The sequence below is a fragment of the Lycium ferocissimum genome, unplaced genomic scaffold (assembly GCF_029784015.1).
Source record: "Lycium ferocissimum isolate CSIRO_LF1 unplaced genomic scaffold, AGI_CSIRO_Lferr_CH_V1 ctg12091, whole genome shotgun sequence".
Lineage (NCBI taxonomy): Eukaryota > Viridiplantae > Streptophyta > Magnoliopsida > Solanales > Solanaceae > Lycium > Lycium ferocissimum.
The window spans coordinates 1-22,345 of record NW_026714180.1 but is presented as its reverse complement, the minus strand read 5'-3'; the positions used below and the strand labels follow the sequence as shown (position 1 = coordinate 22,345).

General features: G+C 35.0%; 3 protein-coding genes across 5 annotated transcripts; 1 reads left to right on the top strand and 2 right to left on the bottom strand.

The window, feature by feature from the left end:
• Positions 1–4,385: 4,385 nt before the first annotated feature.
• Positions 4,386–5,702, bottom strand: LOC132041872 (uncharacterized). Of its 2 annotated transcripts, none has more exons than XM_059432557.1 (2): positions 5,525–5,702; positions 4,386–4,817 (listed from the first exon to the last, which is right to left on the bottom strand). In XM_059432557.1, the coding sequence occupies exon 1, from the start codon at positions 5,672–5,674 to the stop codon at positions 5,525–5,527; it is 150 nt and encodes a 49-aa protein (XP_059288540.1). In that variant the 5' UTR covers positions 5,675–5,702; the 3' UTR covers positions 4,386–4,817. The 2 variants fall into 2 exon arrangements, with proteins under 2 accessions (XP_059288540.1, XP_059288539.1); XM_059432556.1 differs by having other exon boundaries at positions 4,516–4,817; positions 5,529–5,701.
• Positions 5,703–6,672: 970 nt separating this feature from the next.
• Positions 6,673–10,635, top strand: LOC132041869 (uncharacterized). Of its 2 annotated transcripts, none has more exons than XR_009411270.1 (2): positions 6,673–8,796; positions 8,853–9,628. XR_009411270.1 is itself a non-coding variant. In XM_059432553.1 (2 exons), the coding sequence occupies exon 1, from the start codon at positions 6,821–6,823 to the stop codon at positions 8,330–8,332; it is 1,512 nt and encodes a 503-aa protein (XP_059288536.1). In that variant the 5' UTR covers positions 6,673–6,820; the 3' UTR covers positions 8,333–8,366; positions 9,890–10,635. The 2 variants fall into 2 exon arrangements, 1 of the variants encoding a protein (XP_059288536.1); XM_059432553.1 differs by lacking the exon at positions 8,853–9,628 and adding an exon at positions 9,890–10,635 and having other exon boundaries at positions 6,673–8,366.
• A 1,251-nt stretch (positions 10,636–11,886) lies between these two features.
• Positions 11,887–15,614, bottom strand: LOC132041870 (uncharacterized). The gene is made up of 7 exons (XM_059432554.1): positions 15,207–15,614; positions 13,802–13,972; positions 13,193–13,357; positions 12,954–13,118; positions 12,615–12,749; positions 12,300–12,397; positions 11,887–12,214 (listed from the first exon to the last, which is right to left on the bottom strand). The coding sequence occupies exons 1-7, from the start codon at positions 15,381–15,383 to the stop codon at positions 12,004–12,006; spliced, it is 1,122 nt and encodes a 373-aa protein (XP_059288537.1). The 5' UTR covers positions 15,384–15,614; the 3' UTR covers positions 11,887–12,003.
• Positions 15,615–22,345: the final 6,731 nt, after the last annotated feature.

Sequence of the window (22,345 nt, the reverse complement as noted above, 5' to 3'; positions counted from 1 at the left end):
GATGGAAGGCGTTGTGCTAGATAAACGACCGGGTAAAGAGGAAATGTTTTGGAATTTCAAGTTTCTCATGGTGTCAGCGGGCGCATAGCTTCTTCGTTAATAAGAAGGCACCGGAGATCGTAATTATAGAATAGGTCTCTTTTTATTTTCATGTTTTATGCCTTCGATTAATGAAAGTTCTTTCAATGTTAAATGAAATTTTGTTAAGCATTTTTATGCCTTATACTTACTAATTTTGCAAAGCAATTGCACAAGACTAGACTGCACAACAACAACATTCACCCAACATTGCCAATTCATTCCACAAAATGCCAACACTAACAAGTTGTTTACAAGACTAACAAGTGCGCTAACAATATGCCAAAAGCACCAAAAACTTACTACAACAAAATAAACCATAACGACATGCCAAACTACAAAAGAGCTTGGGGCAACTTCATTGAAACACTTCTAAAAAAAGTTTTGAAATAGAAAACTTACTACTACAATACAAATACACAATAACGAAATCAAAAGAACTTTCTCCCTTTTCTTGGACTTAGCCAACTTGCTCTTCCACTTCTTCTCTTTTTCCTTCATCTTCTTAATGTCTTCTCCAAAATTTTCTAGTTGAATTTCTATGTTGTTCATATCAATTTTGCTTTCCACGGGTTTTGTTGTCGATTTGAGTGCTTGTAATCATCTTTTCCAAAAGCCTCGAATGATGCTTCAAGTTCACCAATTCTTCCACCAATTTAGGAATAACAAATTTGGATCTTGGATCAATGTCAACATCCTTTCCAAAGATAAAAATGCATGGATCTAGCACCCTAAAATGTAATAAAATCAAAAAATCACAGAAAGGCAAATTCACTTCTTCAAAGTTCAATTTTTGAAATAAATTTCATTACACCATAATATGGACAACTCCAATATCTTCTACCGGGGGTTACCTCGGGTCCAAGAAGTCAACAATGGCAAAAGAAATCCATGTTTGCATCGCACATCCTTCAACTCATGATCATCCTCTTGCTTACAAAACTTACTTAAGCCTATTTTAGCCATTGTATAACAATCTTTACAGTAAAAGAGAAAAAAAAAAAAAAAAGCAAAGCAAATTAAAGCGATTAATACGAAATGAAAGATTACAAACAAATGCAACAAAAAAAAAGGTTGAATCCGAGGCGATGCCATTTTTACGGTACCATAAATACAACAATACTTGAGCTATACAAGAGAACAAAGCTAAATAAAGTTTGAATTACTTACCTTTGATTCAAAAACAACTCGGGGTTGACATCCAATTTGGGCGTGTTCTTCACCAATTTAGGAGGAGTTAGGGTTCTAAATGTTTTGGGGCAGACTTGGTATGGGTTGTGGGTGGGTGAAAATTTTAAAGCGATCCGTTGAGATTATTAATTAGGAACGTTTAATTGATTTTCCATTTTTTAAAAAATTATAATGGCCCTTTTATGTACCTCCAACGCGCTCAAAAATCCGGACATATACGCGCCCGAGTTTTAGTCTGGAGAGGGCAATTTAATTCACTTTTTAACATGTTAAGGTGTGTAATAGGTCGTTCGTATAGTTTAGGCGTGATATCGACATTTCGGGTATAGTTTAGGGGTGTTTTGATGTATTTCTGGCCTATATATATATATATTTTGATAGGCGGCTAGACAAAGGTAAAAATCTTATATGCCGCCACCAAACTAATAGCCGACCTATACGTGTGTGTGTATATATATATATATATATATATATATATATATTGGATCCTTTGACCGCATGTTGAATATAGATTCATGTATTTCTTGTTCCACTAGCTAAGACCAAATTTTCATATGTCCCTTTTGTTTTTACAATCTTCTTTTTTGATGTCAAAGATCACAAGCAACACACAAATTCTTATTGGATCTCGGTTGTTCTTAACAGCCATGGCTATTCATTTAAGTCTTCGGGTAGCACCATCAGATCTTCAACAAGGTGGAAATTCTCGTATTTTCATATATAAATGTTCTTGCGGCTTGGATGAGTATTATTGTTTATATCCGTCAATAGTGTTAAAAACCTATTGAACTCCTAAATTTGACAAATATAACAGGCACATATATATTTGTTTCACGTGTTCAATAAATTGTACCACAACATAAAGTATCTAAATGAAAAAATAAAAATTGATGACAAATTTATGGGCCTCTAATGTATTTGGCCTTTAGAAATGGTCTCAAATCTATACATTTTCAGCGGATAGAGCTTAAAAGAAGCTTCAACTCATGCTATGCTTCTTTTGGCATAACATGAAATGCTATTAGTTCTTTTTAGATATTTAATCTCTGCTGTTTGTTAACTATCGAATACTCTTTATGCTAAACGAGGCTAAGTTACTGTTTGGACAGCCATATTAAGGAAGTATTAAAAATATTTTTCAAAAAATGACCTTTGAAAAGAAAAATCATGTTGTTAGATGGCTGTTTTGTTCTGAGAATCTATTTGAAAAACAGGTTATCCCTTATTTACTTTTCTCCACTTTTCGTGTGTTGATCAATGGTCCCTAGATCTTATTATGAAGGAGATGATTAAACAGTATGAAAGGGTATAGGATAGATTGGTTAACATGCACCTGCTTTTACCGATATGACAAATTGTTCTTGATAGAGCTCAAAAGTAAAATACGCCTCAGAAAGAAGATGAGTAAGATCACCACGTTATTACCTCAAGCGGTTTCAAGATTTAAATTTTATGGATTCTAAACTTTAAGGTTCTTAGCACTAAATCCATTCAGTATTGTGAATACAAATCTACTTCAGAGTACTATTTGTTACTACAATTTTTGTAGATTTTTACATAGATTAATGCTTCATGTCGAAAGTACCAAGTCCACATGAACCCGGTGCCGCAACCTGCATCTGTCTCTGGTACTTCAAAACCTGTTAGATTTTGCACACTTATTCGTGACCCATTGTCACAAAATATATAGTGGATACCAAGTTCTAGTTTTCGGTAGCCCTGCTAACAACTCTGCGCTTATCTAGTTACTCCATTAGGTAGTCCAAACTCATGAATAGGCTAAAGGAGACGCTAAACTTTTCGATCACGTAAACAACATATAGTAATACGCAAGACATGAGCAACACATGTTCTCTATCCACCACTCTCTTTCAAACCAAATATGTTTACCTTTCTGATAAAACTGAGCAACAAACACCTATCAACAAGTAAAGGCATGACACCAGCACTGAAGCACATCTACATTAACTTGGTTTGATAGTCACTTCATTGAAGATTCAACATGTCACAAGGAACTCGTTTAGCTCAAGAAATACACCACATTGTCCCTGAATTGAAGAATCTTGAGTTCTTTTGATACCATCGGGTAGAGAAACTGACTCACCCACCACATGTGCTTCGTTGTCTTTGCAAGATCTGAGGTGGTGCCTATGCCGTCATGCTAGTGGGCTCATGTGAAAACCTAAATAAATTGATTTCTCAAGCAAAGAAGTTCGGTACTGAACCCTCCAAGAAAGCTCAAGCAGTTACTACTACAACCAATCGGCAAGCAGAAGTGCCCCCGAACAACATAATTACTTGAGAACATTTAGAGGTGCTGCTAAATATTGTTACCATTCTCAAAAGAAAAAAAAACATGTAGAGGTGCTGCATTTCTTGTATCTTTTAAGAAATGTAGTAATTTGACTAAAGAAAATAGAAATTTAAGCAACCAACATAATGGACTAGTTATCAAAGTTATGAACTTCTTTCCTAAAGACACTATAGTTCAAAAGTAGTTTTACCAGTCCATTTATGAAAATACAACTTTTCGTTCACCAATAACATGACTAATCGAACACCAAGCACAATTTCAACAACACTTATTCCTCGCAACTATATGTATTACAATTACTCAACATTGTGGTAAACCATAAATTTTGAAAGTGAACCTACTTATAATATCATCACAATCACGTGGGTAAATGAGGAGCCTGTAAGCACAGCTAACAATCCGTCTTAAAATCAAAATATATCACAATTACATGACGAATGAGGAAAAAATTAGCAAAAGTTGTAAATTAGCTACGAGACAAATGCTGTAAATCCTATTTGTTAAAAATCAACAGAATCACATGAGGCCACACGACACTTATCAATAAAGCTAAGTGAAATAGCAATCAAGCCCACACCATAAATCCCATTAGTAGTAATGCACTGCCAGGACGCAGTTCACACTGCCTAATGAAGTCTTATGTTCAAAAAGAAGAACCAAGATACTACAGATGTTAAGAAATAAAAGAGACGACAAATGGAAAAATTAACTGCAATTTGTCAGTACTGCGTCGATTCTAATCAATGAACATCACGTGACTTGGGAATATTTGCAGGTTCATGGTCATATAGGCACATCAAGATACACAACAATTCTCATGATATATATCACCGCAAGCTATTACCTTACAACTTGATCAACAAAATATACTTATGTTTAAGCGCAACAAGACTCAAGGTTTTGCTGACAGTTTGCATCCTAGGAAACAGACATTCACAACAATAATCCACCATATATAGGAGATAATAAGAATACAGCAGAAGCGGGTTTCCTTTCTATTTGATCTGATAAGCCAGCTAATCTATACCCTTGAGCGGAAAACACAGACTAAACTACGGGAAACAAGAATCCTAACGTTCAGTAAAAATTAACAATAAAGAGATCTCAATCCAAATACGAAAGTTAATGCGTTTACAAGAATTGCTGAGCTGCCACCCTCTTACTCTTCCCCTTCTTCTCCTTTCCAGAAGCTCATTGTCAGTATGCCTCTAAAGTCTATATAAGAACCTTATTCCTGAAAATAAAGATCATGTTTTCATCTTCGCATCACCCAATTCAAACACCATATATACCAAAAGAACATCATCAAAGCATAAATCTTTCCTCTCATATTGACTAAACCAAAAAAGAAAAAAACATCTTTCTGGATCTGCGTATATCTGAAAAATGCATATTCATAGTCATTTCAATTAATCAATCAATTCCAAACTAACTGGGATTCATCATATAAATATCAAATAATTTGTCTTTTAAGTAACATTAGGATTCTCTAAAACAGAATGAACCTAAAACTACATATCAATATATCATATCATGTTGTTTATCCTATATACAACAACAACAATCGATATCAACTCCTACCAAGGTAGGACGGCCGGCATTTCCGAAAGACCCCTTCAATAGAAATCATAAAAGCATAAAAGCATAAAAGAGGTCGATAAGGCCAAGAGATTCAAAGCGATATGGAAATGCAAATAACTAAAGCGACTAAGCCATGATGAAGCCTAAATAAAATAAGATAATCAAAATACAATAACAAATAGTAACAGAAATCAAAGCACAAGAACTTATATCGCGATAAAGTGACTACTAATATGAAAGGGTAAACGTTACTATCTACAAGTTCCATTTTATCCTATATACAAGTTCCATTTTATGTGCTTAATTAAAACATTAGAAACCATGAGAAAATGGACATTGAGATAAAAGAAAAGAGAATACCTACGTCTGTTTAGAGTAAGAAGAAGAGGAAGGAACGCGTTTGTTCCTAAACATCATATAAGCAAGTGGCAATACTACCCCCATCATCATTACTGCTGCTCCCATCATGTACCTCATTGGGCTCGGTGCTTCCACTTCTATCACTGTCATCTACACACACAACAAACAATCAATAATTCAAATCAAAATTGTTCCATACATTTACCTAATTCCCATCGAAAAACTGATCAGCACAAACAACAATTTACAAATTTGAATCGGATAAAGCCTACTTACGGGCATTGTTGATAGGGGTTTACGAAGCTAAAATCGATCAGATCGAACTTCTGTAGAGGTTCTTGACAACTACTGAAGATTTGATCTGGACAAGATATTCGCCCTTTTATCACTTTTGCGTTAACTACACTTTGCCCCTCTCTTTTCTCATAATGGAGTTTTTAGCATACATGGTTTTTCAAAACTCGATTGAAAAAGGGTGTCCATGGTTTTTCAAAACCGAATGACCGAATAAAATGTACCGATTGATTTTTAGGCTTTTTTAATAAAATTAAAGGTTTTAAAATAAATTGATAATTGTGCTAATAATTAGGTGGGTTTTTATTGTATAAAAAATATCGAATCGAACCGAATAAATACATATGCAGAAATATATTTTATATATCATAATTTATAATACATAACTTTAGATATTGGGTCCTCGGGATGAATTTAAATGGAGAGGGCTATAACTAAAACTTAAACCTACCCGTCAACCCTATTGAAACAAAATACATAAAGTCTCGAACATTACTACACGATAATATCATCAATCGCTCCAAAAAGAAGAAAAAGGTTTGGTTTCTCCTCCTCTTCTTTTTGTTTATATCTTTTCTAAATTTTTAAAGTTCTTATTCCAATTAGCAATGGTAGTAACTACATATAACTCCATATTGCAAATTCTTTAACCGAAAAAATAGATAGTGATAGTTTTAGGTAATTTTCTCAACCTCTGTGATAGTTTAGTATGAAAACTCAAAAAACAGTGATAGTTGGGGTGTGTTTTTGACCCTTATGTCAAGATTATTTTTATCAAGAGGTATATTGCAAGGACTAAAATAGCCCAACCCCTATATATTAAGTACCATTTTGATCAATTTCTCTTGTGTTAAACCGTGCAGTTGCAAGAAAAGTACAGAATAGTAATTTCCCTATGTCCTCTTTTTTTCTTTTTTCAATTCCCTCTGATGTAGAATTTGAAATCCTACAATTCTGCAACTCACACTACTACCCAATTCCCATTCACCCGTAGCAAACAAAATGGAAGAACCAATGCTACACCTTATAATGGAAAAAGGTCCACTTTCTGGTCAAAATCTAGACTACAAACCCGGTTCAAAGATCCACATTGGTCGGGTCATCCGTGGCAATACAATCTCTATCAAAGACCCCGGTATCTCCTCTAAACACCTCAGTATCCATTTCGAATCCGGGTCATGGGTCATCAATGATCTCGGATCCTCAAACGGTACATTTCTCAACACTATCGCAATTGACCCGTCTCAACCCACTAAACTTACAGACGGTGATGTTATAAAAATCGGCGAATTGACGTCAATTAAAGTCAAAATTTCAGCAATGGAGGTTGACCCAGTTGAAGAAATTGAGCCTAAGGGTAGAAATACTCGACGAAACACGAAGCGTAAGGCGGGATTGGGGGTGATTGATGAAAATAGTGAGCTAGGGTTTGGAAATGTGGGTCCCAAAAGAACGACTAGGAATGCTAAGAATTTGAAAATTGAGGTTGGAAATGTGGATGAAGTTGAGAACTTTACTGTAATTGAAGCTGAGAAAGAGGGGAAAGGGAATTCGAGGAAAACTCGAGGTTCTAAGAAAGTAGAGAGTGTGAATGAAGCTGAGAATATTGATGTAGTTGATGTTGAAAGAGAGAATAAACTGTGTTCGAAGAGGACTAGGGGTTCGAAGAAAGTGGAGAGTGTTAAAGATGTGGATGATGGTGTGGAGGAAGCTGAGAATATTGATGTTGAAAGAGAGACTAAATGTCCGAGGAGGACTAGGGGTTCTAGGAAAGCGGATAGTGTTAAAGATGGGGGTGATGATATGGAGGAAACTGGAAGTCTAGTTGTAGTTGAGGTGGAGCAACAAAGGAAACCTAGTCCGAGGAGGACTAGGGGTGGTTCTAGGAAAGTGGAGAGTCTTGGTGTAGTTGATGCAGATAGAGAGAGGAAACCGAGTCCGAGGAGAACTAGGGGTTCTAAGAGAGCACAGAATGTGGAAGAAGCTAAGAATTTTGTAGCAATTGATGTAGAGAAAGAGAAGAAAGTGTGTACGAGGAGGACTAGGGGTTTAAGGAAGGAGAAAGACGTGGAAAATGTCCATGAAAATGTAGGTGAATGCATGGAATTGAAGCAACTTGGGAATGGGAAGGGGAAGGGGAAGGGAAGCACTACAACAACAGTGCGTTCGGAGGAAGATGGGGTGATGGAGAAGTTGGAAAGAGACCAAAAAGATTGTGAAGAAACAGTAGAGGACAATGCCGATAAAGGAGTTGAAAGAAATGTGCTTGAGGAGGTGTCAGTTAGTAATGTTGGTGGTGCAAACCCGAGTGAAGTTCCAATGGAGGAGGTTGTGGATTTAGAGAAAATGACACTTGGAGAGTGGTTTGATTATTTGGAGGTTAATTTGCCAGAACAAATAATTGATGCCACTGAGGAGATGATTTTAGGTATGAAACAGAAAGCAGAGAGATTTCAGGAGTTCATGTTGCAGCAGAAGAATGCAAATGATTGTGATGGAATACCAAAGGGTTAGACCGAGGAATCAGTAGTGAGGTTTACATTCTTAGGTAATTTTCTTTTGCATTGCTTGTTTCAGGGGAATTCATTTTCTAGAAATACTTGAATTTCTTATTTGCATAAATGCTATTCTATTATATCTGTGTATTGTGAGCCCTTGTTTACTTACAACAACTGAAAAATTCTCATTTAGTTGAAGCAATTAAGATGTTGATAACAAACACTTTTGTTTTGTTATTAAATTCCTTTTCTTTAATGTGAGAATTAATCTGATGCATATCTTAGTCCAATGCTCAATGACTTCTGAAGTTTAAAACATGGATGATTATCATCTGAGTTATGTCAATATAGTTTAGGAGACCACGGAAGTCCAAAACAATGTCTTGGGGGGCACCAAAAGTGGGATACCGACCTGTTATTTCCAATTCTAATATAATACAGAATAGATAGGCATTAGCATTTGCAGTGAGCCAGTTGCATGTTAGTTGTAATAGTCGGACTAGATGGTGGAATAGGTTTTACTATCATACAATAAGCTTAAGTACAATATTGTATGGTCCAGAATTTAGCAGAATTTCTTGTAGGGGCTGTAGAAGGATATATTGACATTGTTGTTTGCTGCATCTGAGAATGCTTGAAAGAAACTGTAACAGATTTATTTCTTAGCTGGCACTAGTTAATATCACTGCTTTCCTTTATGTCTTTCCCTATGCATCTTAAATAGATTCCGGATTATTACCTGCCGTGAACTTTTATTTTATGTACCAACTACCAGCCATTTCCTATATAGTTTGTTCCCTGGAACTGTAGAGTTTGTTGCTATATTAAGGAAATATGGGTTGTTGACACAAACAAACTGAAATAGGGGGCATCCTCTGAAGATAAAATACCCTACTTAGACAAAATGATCCGAAATTTATAGACTGCTAAGCATCTGTTGACATACTGAGTTGGGATTTGAATTTGTTATTCCTAATTGTTTGGCTGTTGATCCTCGTGGAGGTGGCATCTACCATTGGCTACTGTTCTGTGTTGGTGAAAGAAAAAAATAGTATTATCAATTCTTCAGGATAATGGAATATCTGAAATTGATATTTGCTCTAAATTAGGCCGTTCCACATAAATATGATAAAATTAAATCACTTGCCTCAATGTGTCAGTGGTTGGCGGTGTTGCATTAGCTCCTGTAGTAACTGCATTACTTTTAACATCCAGAGTAGACTGTGGCATAGGTTTACTTCGATACAGTAAGCTTAAGTAAAATATTATATGATCAAGAGTTTTGCAGAATTTCTAGTTAAGGGCTGTAGAAGGATACATCACGATTGGTGAGGTGCACAAAAGCTGGCCCGGACACCACTTTTATCCCAAAAAAGAAAGAAAAAAGGGATACAAAAAGACTGCTGTTTGCTGCATCTGAGAATGCATGAAAGAAACCATAATAGATTATCTTATTAGCTACCACTAGTTAGTATCAGTGCTTTTCCTTCTTTCTCTACTCTTACATGCATTACAGATCAGTATTACATGTCCCATCCCATTTATTCGATCAGTTTGTTTGCTGGAACTGTAGGCTTCCATTGCTATTTCAAGAAAAAGGGTCATTGACACAAATAACTGAGATAGGCGTCATGCTCTGAAGACAAAATACCCTATTTCGACGAAGTCTCTGAGATTTATAGACTATCGTAGGCGTCTATTGACATATCCAGTTGGGGTTCAAACTTCTTTTTGCTAATTGTCTGGCTGTGATCCTTGCGGAAGTAGCATCTGCCATTGGTACAGTTCTGAGTTTGATGAAAGAAAAAAGTGCCAGTTGCAGGATAATGGAAAATCTGAGAATTCATATTTGCTCTAAATTATGATGTTCCACATAATTATGATAAAATTGTGTCATTTTCCTCGATATGATGGTGGGGGTCATGCAGAAAGAGGATGTCCTTGGGACGAAAAGTTTTCATACTTGAATGGAGCCTGAGATTCAACAACATAAAGATTAAAAGCTGGTCTAACAGAAGATATTCAATTTCAGAAATGACATTGGCAGCCGGGAGGAGGAAGCATGTTATACCTAAAGAAAAAGTCTGTCCTACAAACTGAAGGAGCAGGATGTTATAATGCATGTTCTGGCAAATGGCAGTACATTTGGGCTGATGCTTCTGATACTAAAATTGTTTAGGCTGACTTAGATTTTGGTCTTTGTTGCATCTTTCTCAACTTTGACATAGAGCTGCTGTTTGTTATGCATTTATTAATGCTTGAGTGCTTCACTTGTACATACTACTCACTCTAACAAGATTTGCCTTTGTTGATGATTCAGTTTGGAGTTTTATCAGCTTTCTTAGTACTTTCTACTGCTTTAGTTCGGTTTGCGCACACTTGTAAAATTAACACCTACTAATGAATTTAACATGACAAAAGCATATCACAAATGCCTATTGAATCATTAAAGACTGCATGTTATGGGGAACAAAAACCATCACTTAACAACAATTTGAAACAATGTGAACGTCTCACCAATAATAGATAGATTAGCACCAAAATTAATGGTACATTTATGATTAAGTCTTCATAATCACACTAAGATTGACTAGTCTTGGACAAGCAGAAAATTGCAGACAATGTTTTCAATGTCAAGAGAGCACATGACACTCCTCCATCCAGACAAACTAAAGTTTCAAATATCGAATTCAAAACCTATGTAAGAGAAAACAAGAGGTAGCGACGTTTGGTGAAAGAAATGGAGATTATGCACCTGGTTAGAATTGAAGAGGAGCAACGCCAGTTAAATAATAGATTTTGCTTTGCTTTTACCATTTTTTTTTTTCCTGGCAAGCTGCTTGGCCAACAAGGAGTGACAGAAACCAGTTATGTGTGGTGATACCAGAATCTACAACTTTTTGTACCTATTCCAGTATTTATTGATTAGTCATCTTGGCCCTTGGGTCTTTAATCTCACCGGTCTGCATTTCCATCTCGTCCATCTATCAGAAGTTGTTTTCATATAACCTCATCAAACACTTCTCTGAAATCTACCTCAGCTAGTAAAATTTCAAAGAGAGTACACTTAAAACCACCTTGACCAAACACTTCTCTTTTTTTACGGTGGCATGGTAATGAGTTTCCTTTGGTACGCAAACCATTTAGAAGATTGAAGATTAATATATAAACTGTTGCAATTTTTAATTAATGAAACTAACAAGTTTTGGAACTTGAAAAGCAAAACGAACATAGACTCTGCACTCAAAGATGTGGACTAGCGGTCAATGAAGTGGGTTGAGGACGATCAGGTCGCAACTCAAATTTCACCTGAGGCAAAAAAACACTAGGTGATTTCTTCCATCGGTCCAAGCTTTGGTGGATAGAGTTACCTGGTACCTGTGCTAGTGGGAGTTACCTGGTACCTGTGCTAGTGGGAGTTACCAGGTACCGTGAATTTAGTCGAGATGAGCGCAAGCTTGTTGAACACTTTTATCAAAACACAATAACGAACACAGACCCTCCCACCACTTGCATTATTAACTTGGCTAACAGATTGATCAAATGCATCAGGGTGCATTAAAAGTCCTATTTTGTGAAATGATTTCTTCAACATCAATATGATGAATAGTTGAAAAGTCAAGAACAAAGACAAATCAAGATCTAGATATCTTTGTTCTTTGTGTTGTTACTACATTCTAATCAAGACTAGGTGGATTGAAGAAGCTGTTCATGCATGACTTCCTCAATCATAACAGATCGACCTTTCTGAATCGAAAGCTGCGCAGCAACTCCAATAGCTACTGAAACCAATCCATCATGTAAACCAACAGCAGGAGCTTGTTCTCCTCTTGCTCTTACTGCTGACAAAAACTGGAGGTGCTCCAAATAGCTTGAACCATGATGTAGCCCATCGTATCTGTCAAAGAAAAATTGATAGAAGATATGAATAAATTATCGCGATAGCAAAGACTTAGTAGGTCAAGATAAGGCAATTGAATTACTTTATTCGCTTATCTTCAGCTAGGAAGGTTTGTACGCCATTTTTTCCTTCAGCTCGTGCTCCCCAACGCACAATGCTCTCAGGCACAAGTGCTTCACCCTGTTGAATGTGATAAAGAACATCAAATGAGAGGATATTTTAGAGCAAAAACCACGGTGTTCACGTGAACCAGTAACTCAGGAACAATAGCAAGTTGGCAGATATTTATAAGTAGGAATTTATACAACGTCCGATTAAGTCAAGACAGAAAAAGGGTACACGAATTGAGACAAGGGAGTCAAGAAGAACAAGGGGTAAAAGAGGGAAAGAGAATCACCTTTCCAATGTCACCTACTACAGATATTTCTTGCTCATTTTTACTTCCCTCAGCAAACATACAGAGGTCAAGCATGCCACGACAACCATTGTCGAATTCCACAATTACATAAGCATTGTCAATCATGTCAGGCACCTGAATGTCGAAAAGAGAAGTAGTTAAAGCCATGTCACACAAGACTAACATTTGCCAAAACCATGTTTAATTAAACATGCTTACTCTGCTTTATCTTAATCATTGAAAAACTTACGTCGATTTAGCCAGTCATCAACCCTAAACTACCTGATAGTGATCAACTGCTTCTATACATTATTTATATCCAATTCATAAGTAAATTACCCGTCCATCATATACTTCATCTTTGTGATTCAAATCCATCGATCCAGAAGCCATCACACGAACAGGATTAGCTCCAATGAAAAGCGTCATGAGATCAAAGAAATGACAGCACTTCTCTACCAGAGTTCCCCCAGTGTTGCAATTGAAGCGATTCCAATTATCGACCTATAAGAAGCATAATCCATTAGAATTTGTGACTACAAAGGGAAGCAAAAGTTGTGGACTCAATTATGAATTACCTTAACAAGAAATGGAAATCGATGTTCTCGAATTGCAACCATCTTGACTTTTCCTAAAGCTCCTTCTTTAACTATGTCTATCAACTTTGCAACAGGTGGCATATATCTGTACTCTAGCCCAACTTGTACCAGCATATCTGATCTCCCTTTGGCAGCACTTATAACCTGATTTCATATTTTAAAACCATTTCACATGATGATAGAGGAGATAAAGAGTGTAGGTTTCATAGTACTAGAAAACAGTGGCCAAAAATTAAAATACATGCAAATATTTGTGCTAATGACACTCCCAAGCATGCAATATGAAAGTGTATATTTTGAAGCTGCTCTTTCCGGTTCTCTTGGAATAGGGGGGTGCTAGGTTCGCTTGCAGAAAAACACACTATACATATAAGGTCAAAATTATTTTTTATGTATATATAGTACTCCGTCCGTTCCATTTTATGTGAAGGTGTTACTGTTTGAGGATTAAGAAAACAACAGGTACATGACTTCCAACTTTGTATTGGACTTCCATAGTGGTAAAAAATAAGTGAAACTCCCCATTATTCCTATGTTGAACAATAAATCAACAAAGAGCATATGTTAGTTTTGAATCATCTTACTGACCTTTTTGCAGTCTGAAACATTTGTGCATAAAGGCTTCTCCACCAAAACATGATGGGGTTTTGGGTGATTGATGATGTCCATGAGAATCTCATAGTGAGTCATGTTTGGAGTTGAAACGACCACCACATCACAGAGCCCACTTTCTAACAACTGTTTGTGCCCTGCAAAAACCTTTATGCAAAAACAAGGAATTTTTTGTAAAGGTCGACAAAAAACAGTTAAGATCTCTCCAAAAATATACAGGCTGTGAAAATATTTTTGCCACGTAACCCATATACAACATTATACCTGGGTGGAAAACATTATACATAATGTATCCACCTTGTATAAAGTGTATAAACGGTGTTTATACACAATTATGTTGAAAATCGGGTGTTTATACACAAAGTATGGGCTACGTGGCGTAAATATTTTCAAAAATAGACATAGAGCGTGATTTTCCCATTTCCTTTTAGTAATTTGACAATTAAAAACACTTTTTGAAACTATTTGCCAAAAACAAATTACTAATGGTGGAGTTTCAAAAGATTGTTACTTTTATTATTACACTATCAACATATCATGTCTAGATACAATGAATGCTCTGGCTTTTGAATTTGTTACTATAAGTTTTGAAAGTAAAAACAAGGAACTGTTACTCTGAAGTGTTTAATTATTTTTTATTTAGTAAATATGAATTTTTGATACGTGTAATCTTGTCTAGAAATATTAAAATCACCTATTTTCCGTTAAAAGCTTGGCCAAACACCTCCATTCTTTAAAATAAACACTTTCAACATTTCAAAACTTGGCCAATCAGATTATAGAAGTTGACCAGAACAGTGAAGATTATTAAAACTCCATAACAGTCAAGAATGTAACAGGTCCCTTCTTTTACTTTCAAAACTTTTTAGCAACAAATTCTACAGCCAGAACATTCATTGTATCTAGACACGATACGTTGATCGTGTAACAACAACAGTAACAATATTTGGAAACTCCGGCAGAGATGGATCCACGGCCTTTTTTGCCTTTAGGGCAACAAACAAATGTATCCACTACTTTCAACTCGGATTACGTATACATAGCCAAAAAGAATTAAAAAAACTAATCTAAATCTTGAATGCGGCTTTGAACGCGGTATTTGTTATGTTAAGAAAAGTCGCACCCAAGCATGCAACCTAGTGGTCAAGGGAATGAACAAAAAAACACGAATATTAGGATACAAAGCAAAGACAAAAATGTAATGTGATTTCTTCCCATCTATCTACGCTGAATTATCAGGATTTAAAGTTTAGGACATATCCCGTGAATTCAAGATTTGGGCACGTAAAACTAGTCGAGCTGTGTGCAAATTGGCACGGACCCAGGCAAAGTGGAAAAGTAATTAAGAAAACATAAATGTAGCAGGTGATTTAATTCATACCTGGAGATTCCAGTTAAAGGATTCTGCTAACTTTTGGGCATACTTTTGAGAAGGGACATGTGGGTCAGCTATGCAAACAACAGAAACTCCTTCACTTTTGAGATGATAAAGATTGATTAAATGTTCTCTTCCCATCATCCCAACACCAATAATCCCATATTTCACTATTGCTACCATGGCTGATCACTCACTTTTTTTTATTCTTGAAAAAATAAACAGAGAGAAAACAGAGCTAGCAATGTCTCCACAAATCTCTCAGGGGTCTCTATTTATATATTTGATTTCAATGTACCTAGATAAGAAGTTGGCCAGTTGTCATTATATACTTTGTATTATTTCTTGATAAAAAGGTAAGAATAATAAATAAAATAAAATAATCAGAAACTTTTAGAAGCTAGCAAGAACAAGATTGAAGAAGAGATTATTACTTTGTTCACTTTGGGGTCGTGTTTTTTTTTTTCTCTTACTGCGTATGGGTATTTATGGATTTGCGCTGCTGCATGACTAAGTGTGTATGGCTGATAGAGACATATAGAGAGATCTGAGGCGTTATGGAGTACTTGTTATTACTGGATGCAATATTTTATAAGGAATATTATATAACAACAATAGGAGTATTAGATTATTTTCTTACCATAGTCTTAGGATATTATTCTGAAGTTTATCCTAATTAATGAAGTTTAGTGCATATATATGGTCTATGAGAAACTAACATACTATGACTAATGTGCATCCATCTTTCATCCATAGCAGCCGCCAGTGAAACCATAAAGCCACAAACGTGAAGGAAAATATTTACTCCCTCGATTTGGTCCCATTTACTAGTCTCTTATATTACAAAAAATATTTTTTTTTCTTTTATTTTGTCAATTTTAGCAAATTAAGATAGATTTTTTTTTTTGCAATTTTACCATCATCATTAAGTAATTACATAAATATTGGAAGTCAAATTTAGATTTTCAAAGCATGATTAATAAGAGTAATTTAAGATGATTATGCCTTTATGCTTAACTCCTTCCTTTGTGGTTATGTTTGATTTTTAGTTCAAATGCTAATATGGTTTGATTTTTAGGCTGATTTAGTCAGTAAAACGATTTTGCTTTAATATTCCCGACGCTTACAGCTTTGTATCTTAGTAGGCGTTTGGCCATATATTTTAAATATTTTTCATTTTATCTGAAATTTATGGAGTTGGAATTAAAAATGGAGTTGTATTTTGGCAAACATTTTGCAAATATTATTTGAAATAGTATATATACTTGAACGTCTTTTCAAATCCGTATTAGCATTTATGAACTAATCCATATTAGCATTTCAAAAAATTAATTTGCTATTGAATTAATATCCCACTATTCTATCATGTTCATCTGTTGTCATGGGTTATGCCTTTATGCTGAACTCCGGCCTTTGTAGTTATGTTTGTTTTGCTTTTCTCACCACCTACTCCATTTCAAGGTATCAATACTACCTATCTCGTCTCCCTCTATTAATCCAATTGCATATTGAAAATTTTAATTTTTCATTATATTGATCATATATGACATTCTTTAAATTATTGATGATGGCCCCACTTATTAAAGTCAATATATTAAGTATACCAATAGAGATCTTATCCTGTTCCTTTGTATAATTCTTGGATATGGGATCCTTCTGGATATATGTGCATGGACTTGATCTGCAATCGTGGATATGTGTCATCCTCGAAAAAGACGTGCTTCAAGAATCACGAAGTACCTAACTTTCAATCCAATAAAAAATTTATGCGATATTACTATTATATATAAGTGAGGATGTGAGGTTTTTGTCGTCCTCACATCCTCATAGCATCGAATAAGGGTGTTACATGTGGCTGTTTAACTTTAAAAAATTAGACGCAAATAGTTGCTTAGCACGGCATAGTCCAAACATAAACTAAGTGGACGACCAAACCATTATCCGCCATCTCTTTGTTTTAATCGGTTTCATTTCACGGTTTTTTCTTCTTTGTTTATGTTTTTATAAAAATAATATTAGTAAAACTTTAACAGCTTTAAGGGATTTTTTTTTCCACAACATATGAAGCAAAGTTCTACAATATATTTATATGAAACCATCTTACTAACCTATTACGAATTTTCTCAAACAACAATCCCTAAATACCATGAACTTCAAACAAACCCTCCAAAAACAGATTTACAATAGACTATATTATTGGTGCACGTGAAGTTAGTAGCTTTTATACATATGTCTTCTAACCTTCTTTATATCAAACAACGAAGAACCATGTTATTCTACACTTTTTAAACTTACTACAAACCTATAAATATTTAGCTTTTGAATTTAATTATTATATATTAATTTGAGGTCGTCGTAGGAATTCATAAACTTTAAATTTAGATCTGCCCAAACCCCTTCCCCCAATTTTTTTTTTTTTTAAATTAAATTGACCATCAAAGATTGTGATAAAATAATAAATATCTGTCCATTCATAGCTAAAGATTTCGATTTTCAACCTTGAAATACAGCCGTTTTTAATAAGGAAACTTTGACGCTCCACTTTCGACACAAATCCAAATATATTGAAGCACAAAGCGAATACCAAGACACTGAGAAAATTGAAAAAATGAATCTCCAAAAAATTAAACAAAACCATTGAAAAAACACCACCTCCATCTTTCATTTCCACATCTCTACAAGCAGAATCAGAGTGTCCTTAATCATTAAACTTTTATAAATATGAAAAAATTTATCTTGTTCTTGCAAGTTGTAAGATTACAAAGTTCAAAAATGTTACGTATTAAATATTTAGAATATCCTTTTCTCGATGGAATCCTTGTACTGTTTTTCTTTCTTTTTGTGGAATATAAAAAGGTTTTTTGTCAAATGTAGTAGTACGGGGACAACTTGCCTAGGTACTTATCCACATTTACGTCTAGATTCAACAGTGACCTACAAAAAACGACCAAATACAATAGAGGCAGAAAAAAAGGAGCAGTAAACGACAGCCTATGCTCTCTGTCCCATTTTGCTACGTTTTCCTAACTCATCGGTCTTACTTCACGGATTTCTTGGAGACTGATGTGTTGTTTGAAAACTCGGACCGGTGCCCAATTAAAACAACGGAAAAGGCTCAAATATGCCATCCAACTATCGGAAATGGCTCATTTATGCCACTAGTCTATAGTTGGTTCATTTATCATGCCATAAAGAACTATAGGAAATGACTCATTTACGCCGTCGAACTATAGGAAATGACTCATTTATGCCACTCATCAATCTTTGACTTCATTTATTTGCTATCAATATTATCAAAATGACTCACTCCATGCCATATTTTATTAAAGTTGGTTTTACAATACCATATATGACACGTGGCCTCCAATTAAGGTGTCACGCTTTAATTAAAAATCACACCCATTTTAAATAACAAATTAATAAAAATCCGATCCATACACCTTACCCACCCACAAGCATAATCTAATGGAGCAACATTAAAGTGTCATATATGGTATTGAAACTAGCTTTAATGAAATATAGCATGGCACTTACCAATTAACATGGGTATTTTGATATATACCTCATTTATGGCGTAAATGAGTAACAGTAAAAGTGATGAAAAGAATAAGATAACATAGAGCTTTCATTCTACTTATTTTGAAAATATTTTTTGAGCCATATTGTTTCCATAGAATTTCGATGGCATAAATGAAAAATATTTTTGACAATATTGAAACAATAAATGAGCCATTTGTTAATGAAAAGTTATAGTTGGATGATATTTGAAAAATTTTTCCGTAAAACAATAATTTTTCCCCTAAAAGTTATGGTCAAACACCTCAATTTTCTAAAATAAGAACCTTTTAATTTGAAGGGAAAAAGAACAACTTTGCATAATCAATAAATTAAAGTGAAATTGCATATCTTATTCAACTTGATGCGGATAGCTTTTATTGAAAGGAAAGTGAATGAAAGTACAAAAGAGAAAACGGAAGAAAATTAGTTTACATTATTAGTGAGTTTAAGAGAATAATTATTCCTCGTTAAACCAAAAGCAAAGAGATATTCTTCTTTCTAAAGCTAGCAAGCCATGTTTAGTAAACTTCTTTTTCAAAAAGATTTCTCTTCTTTTTTTCCTTTTCCTTAAAAAGAAGTTAGGTTTGGATGCCAAAAAAAAGGAAGAATCATCAATTTCCTTCATTTGTTTTCTTCAAATAAAAAGGAATATTTGGGGGCCTGCAATGCAAAAGGTTAAATTCTATTAAAACGGGACTTCTATTAGAAATTAGTTTCCTTTTCCCTACCTACCGCGTTACGGCGTAAAGAGTGAAAGAAGGTAAAAATGTCTCCAAAAGTGGAAAAGACGAAATAAACTAAAACATGAAGGTTAAAGAAAAAGTTGCCATCAGGAAAAAAGTATATAAAATAAAATAAGGAAAAGGAAAAAAATTAAACGGGAAATTTTACCGTGTAAATTGTAACACAGTAAAAATAAGGAAAGGTAAAACTTCTAGTCATTTACCATGCTGTAGAAAGTATGAAGATGAATACAGTTTGAGGAAGCTTCATATTTCATGCATATGAAAATACTTCCATGTATGATCTAAGGTTTATGAAGTTTACCATTAATTTTAGGCTTAATGTATAGGTAGCCCTTTAAACTTGTCAGAATATTTCATTTAGACACTCCAACTAAATTAAATCATGTTTCAATTGAACATCTCAGCTCCTAATAAAGTGTTCCAATTAGATATTTTCGATTCAAATTTTGTTTTTGTTTTTGTTTTTTTTTGTTTTTTTGTTTTTTTTGCGTGTGTTTCATTCGTCCATTAGATAGTTACGTTAAGCACATAAACTATGTCATCTTCTTTCATTGCAGAGTGCTTCATGCTTCTTTAACAACAAAATCGTTGCAAAACTCACCGTAAGTCACCACTAAAACCTTCATGCTCTGTCAAAAATGGAGATCGAGTGAAGTTCCACTGCGGTCATGTTGCGGGTTGTGGCGTTAATTGCAGAGAGCTTAGTTTTTAGAAAGTAGAGTTCTTTGACCAAAGGCCGCCGTTTGAGGAAAATGGGGATACATCAGCTCCGCCGCCAACAACAATAACATACCCAGTGCAGTCCCCAAGTGGAGTCTGGGAGAATAGGATGTACAAAGACCTTACTCCCAAAGGCGGACGAACGTTATACCAAGGGGTGTCCGACAGCCCTTGATCGGAAAATTTTACACTGGAATATGCTAAAACAGAATAGGATAAGTAGTTTAGAATGACATTGCTTGACAGATAAAGCTTCTTGGCTCGATGGCAAAGCACGTCCATTATATTCTATACGTCAGGAGTTCGAATCTGCACAACAATAGATTTGTTTTTTGTTGGATATTTTGAGCATTTTAATATTATAAATATTATATTAAAGTGACTCATACTAAAGTAACACAACTTGCTGCATTTTTCCATTTCACGTGTAGCATGTGTTTACCCTTTGAAATTCTCATAACCACCATTTCATTACTCATTTTACTCATTTGAGTTAGGGGATGAATGAGATCATAATTCTATTGTAACTATCTTAACCTTTAACTCATTACTACTCCATCATTACTACTCCACATTCTCACAAATTTAATACCCCACTAATCCACTTTTCATCCAATTCATTCTAAGGATGAATTCTTCACCTATAAATAGAAGTCATTCTTACTTTCTGGTGGGTAGAAAAATATTATATTGTGTGAAGTATGGAAAATACTATAGTGTGTAGTGAGGTTGGACTAGTGAGAGAGAGAGAGCGAGTTGAGGCAAAGAAAATAATTCTAAGTCTCCAACTTATTCGTAATTTTATGTTGAAGGAATGTGTTCTCATTGGTGGAGGTTTGGAATGTGTTCTTATTGGTGGAGGTTTGGACTCTTCAACTGTCCGGAGTTGATTGAGTCACACGACATTGACGGGCTATTGTATCCTGGAGGGGACAAGTTAGAGTATTACTGCTAGACCGGTGAAGATTATACTGCAGTGGGCTTGAATCTCCTTAAAGAGAGCGAGCTATCCACGCCTCAGCCTGAATATTTATTTATTCATTTTTGTTCATTTTATTGTCATTTTCAACTGTAATAATTTGTGATACATTCAACAATAATTTTAAGGAGATTCATCTTTGTTATAGTTTGAAAAATCGCTGATATCAAGATAGGAGATGTCAACATCATTCCGCTTTGACATCGCTAGATCTCTTTAAGAGATGGAAGGGTAAAGTATTTTTTTTACTTGCTCAAGAGTGATATTACTTTTCAAGAGTATAAATTGTTATTTAGATCTACCCCAGCAACCGACTACTCCACGAAAGGAAAAAAGCTCTCTTCTCTCTCTTCCTATTTTCATGCAAAACCTAAATCACACATCTCAAACTTGAACATGGCCACCATGGCTACTGGACAGGCCACCATGGGGGCTGACCAGTCGTCACCTTTAGACATACAGATTGCTAGTACTTCACAAACTGTCTCTGCAAAAGTGCAATATGCTAATTAATTAAAACCTATTGTACTAAATGATACTGCTCAACCACAAGTACACCCAATACCAATCAAGAAAATATCTTTTTTACAAGGACAACCGTATGTAAAATGGACTGAAGATGAAGTGGCCCGAATGAATCTGTTAGAAAATCTCCAGTATGCAGTAGTTGGAAAGTTCTCGTATGGATGGCCGGATCTGGAACAATTAAAGGAAATTATACCTGCACAATGTGGAATTAAGGGTGAGTTTTAAGTAGGGTTCTTCAGGAACAGGCATGTGCTTATGAGATTATCACTATGGGAAGACTTTGTTAATCTAACATCAAAGCCTGCCTACTACATTCATGATAGAGAGGGATATGAATATCAAATGAGGCCATTAATCTATGATTCAAAATTCAAGATTGATGAAGAAACTTCTAAGGCAATGGCCTGGATTTCATTCCCTAACTTACTGTCAACATACTTTGTGAAAGAATCTCTGTTTAGTTTAGCATCTGCTGTGGGAACACTAATACACTTAGATATGGCTACCATCAATAAAACTAGACCTAGTTGTGCTAGGGTCAAGGTTTTAGTGGATTTACTTACAGATTTGCCCAAAGCAGTGAGAATGGATATAGAAGATGAAAAAACAGGGGC

What these genes read in the sequence shown, in the direction of transcription:
- LOC132041870 (XM_059432554.1), bottom strand. Translation starts at nt 15,383, where the DNA reads ATGGTAGCAATAGTGAAATATGGGATTATTGGTGTTGGGATGATGGGA. An exon ending in ATGTTTCAGACTGCAAAAAG is followed by an intron (nt 13,358 to 13,801) that starts GTCAGTAAGATG and finishes ATATGAAATCAG; the next exon opens with GTTATAAGTGCTGCCAAAGG. An exon ending in GATTTCCATTTCTTGTTAAG is followed by an intron (nt 13,119 to 13,192) that starts GTAATTCATAAT and finishes TGCTTCTTATAG; the next exon opens with GTCGATAATTGGAATCGCTT.
- LOC132041869 (XM_059432553.1), top strand. Translation starts at nt 6,821, where the DNA reads ATGGAAGAACCAATGCTACACCTTATAATGGAAAAAGGTCCACTTTCT.
- LOC132041872 (XM_059432556.1), bottom strand. Translation starts at nt 5,674, where the DNA reads ATGACAGTGATAGAAGTGGAAGCACCGAGCCCAATGAGGTACATGATG.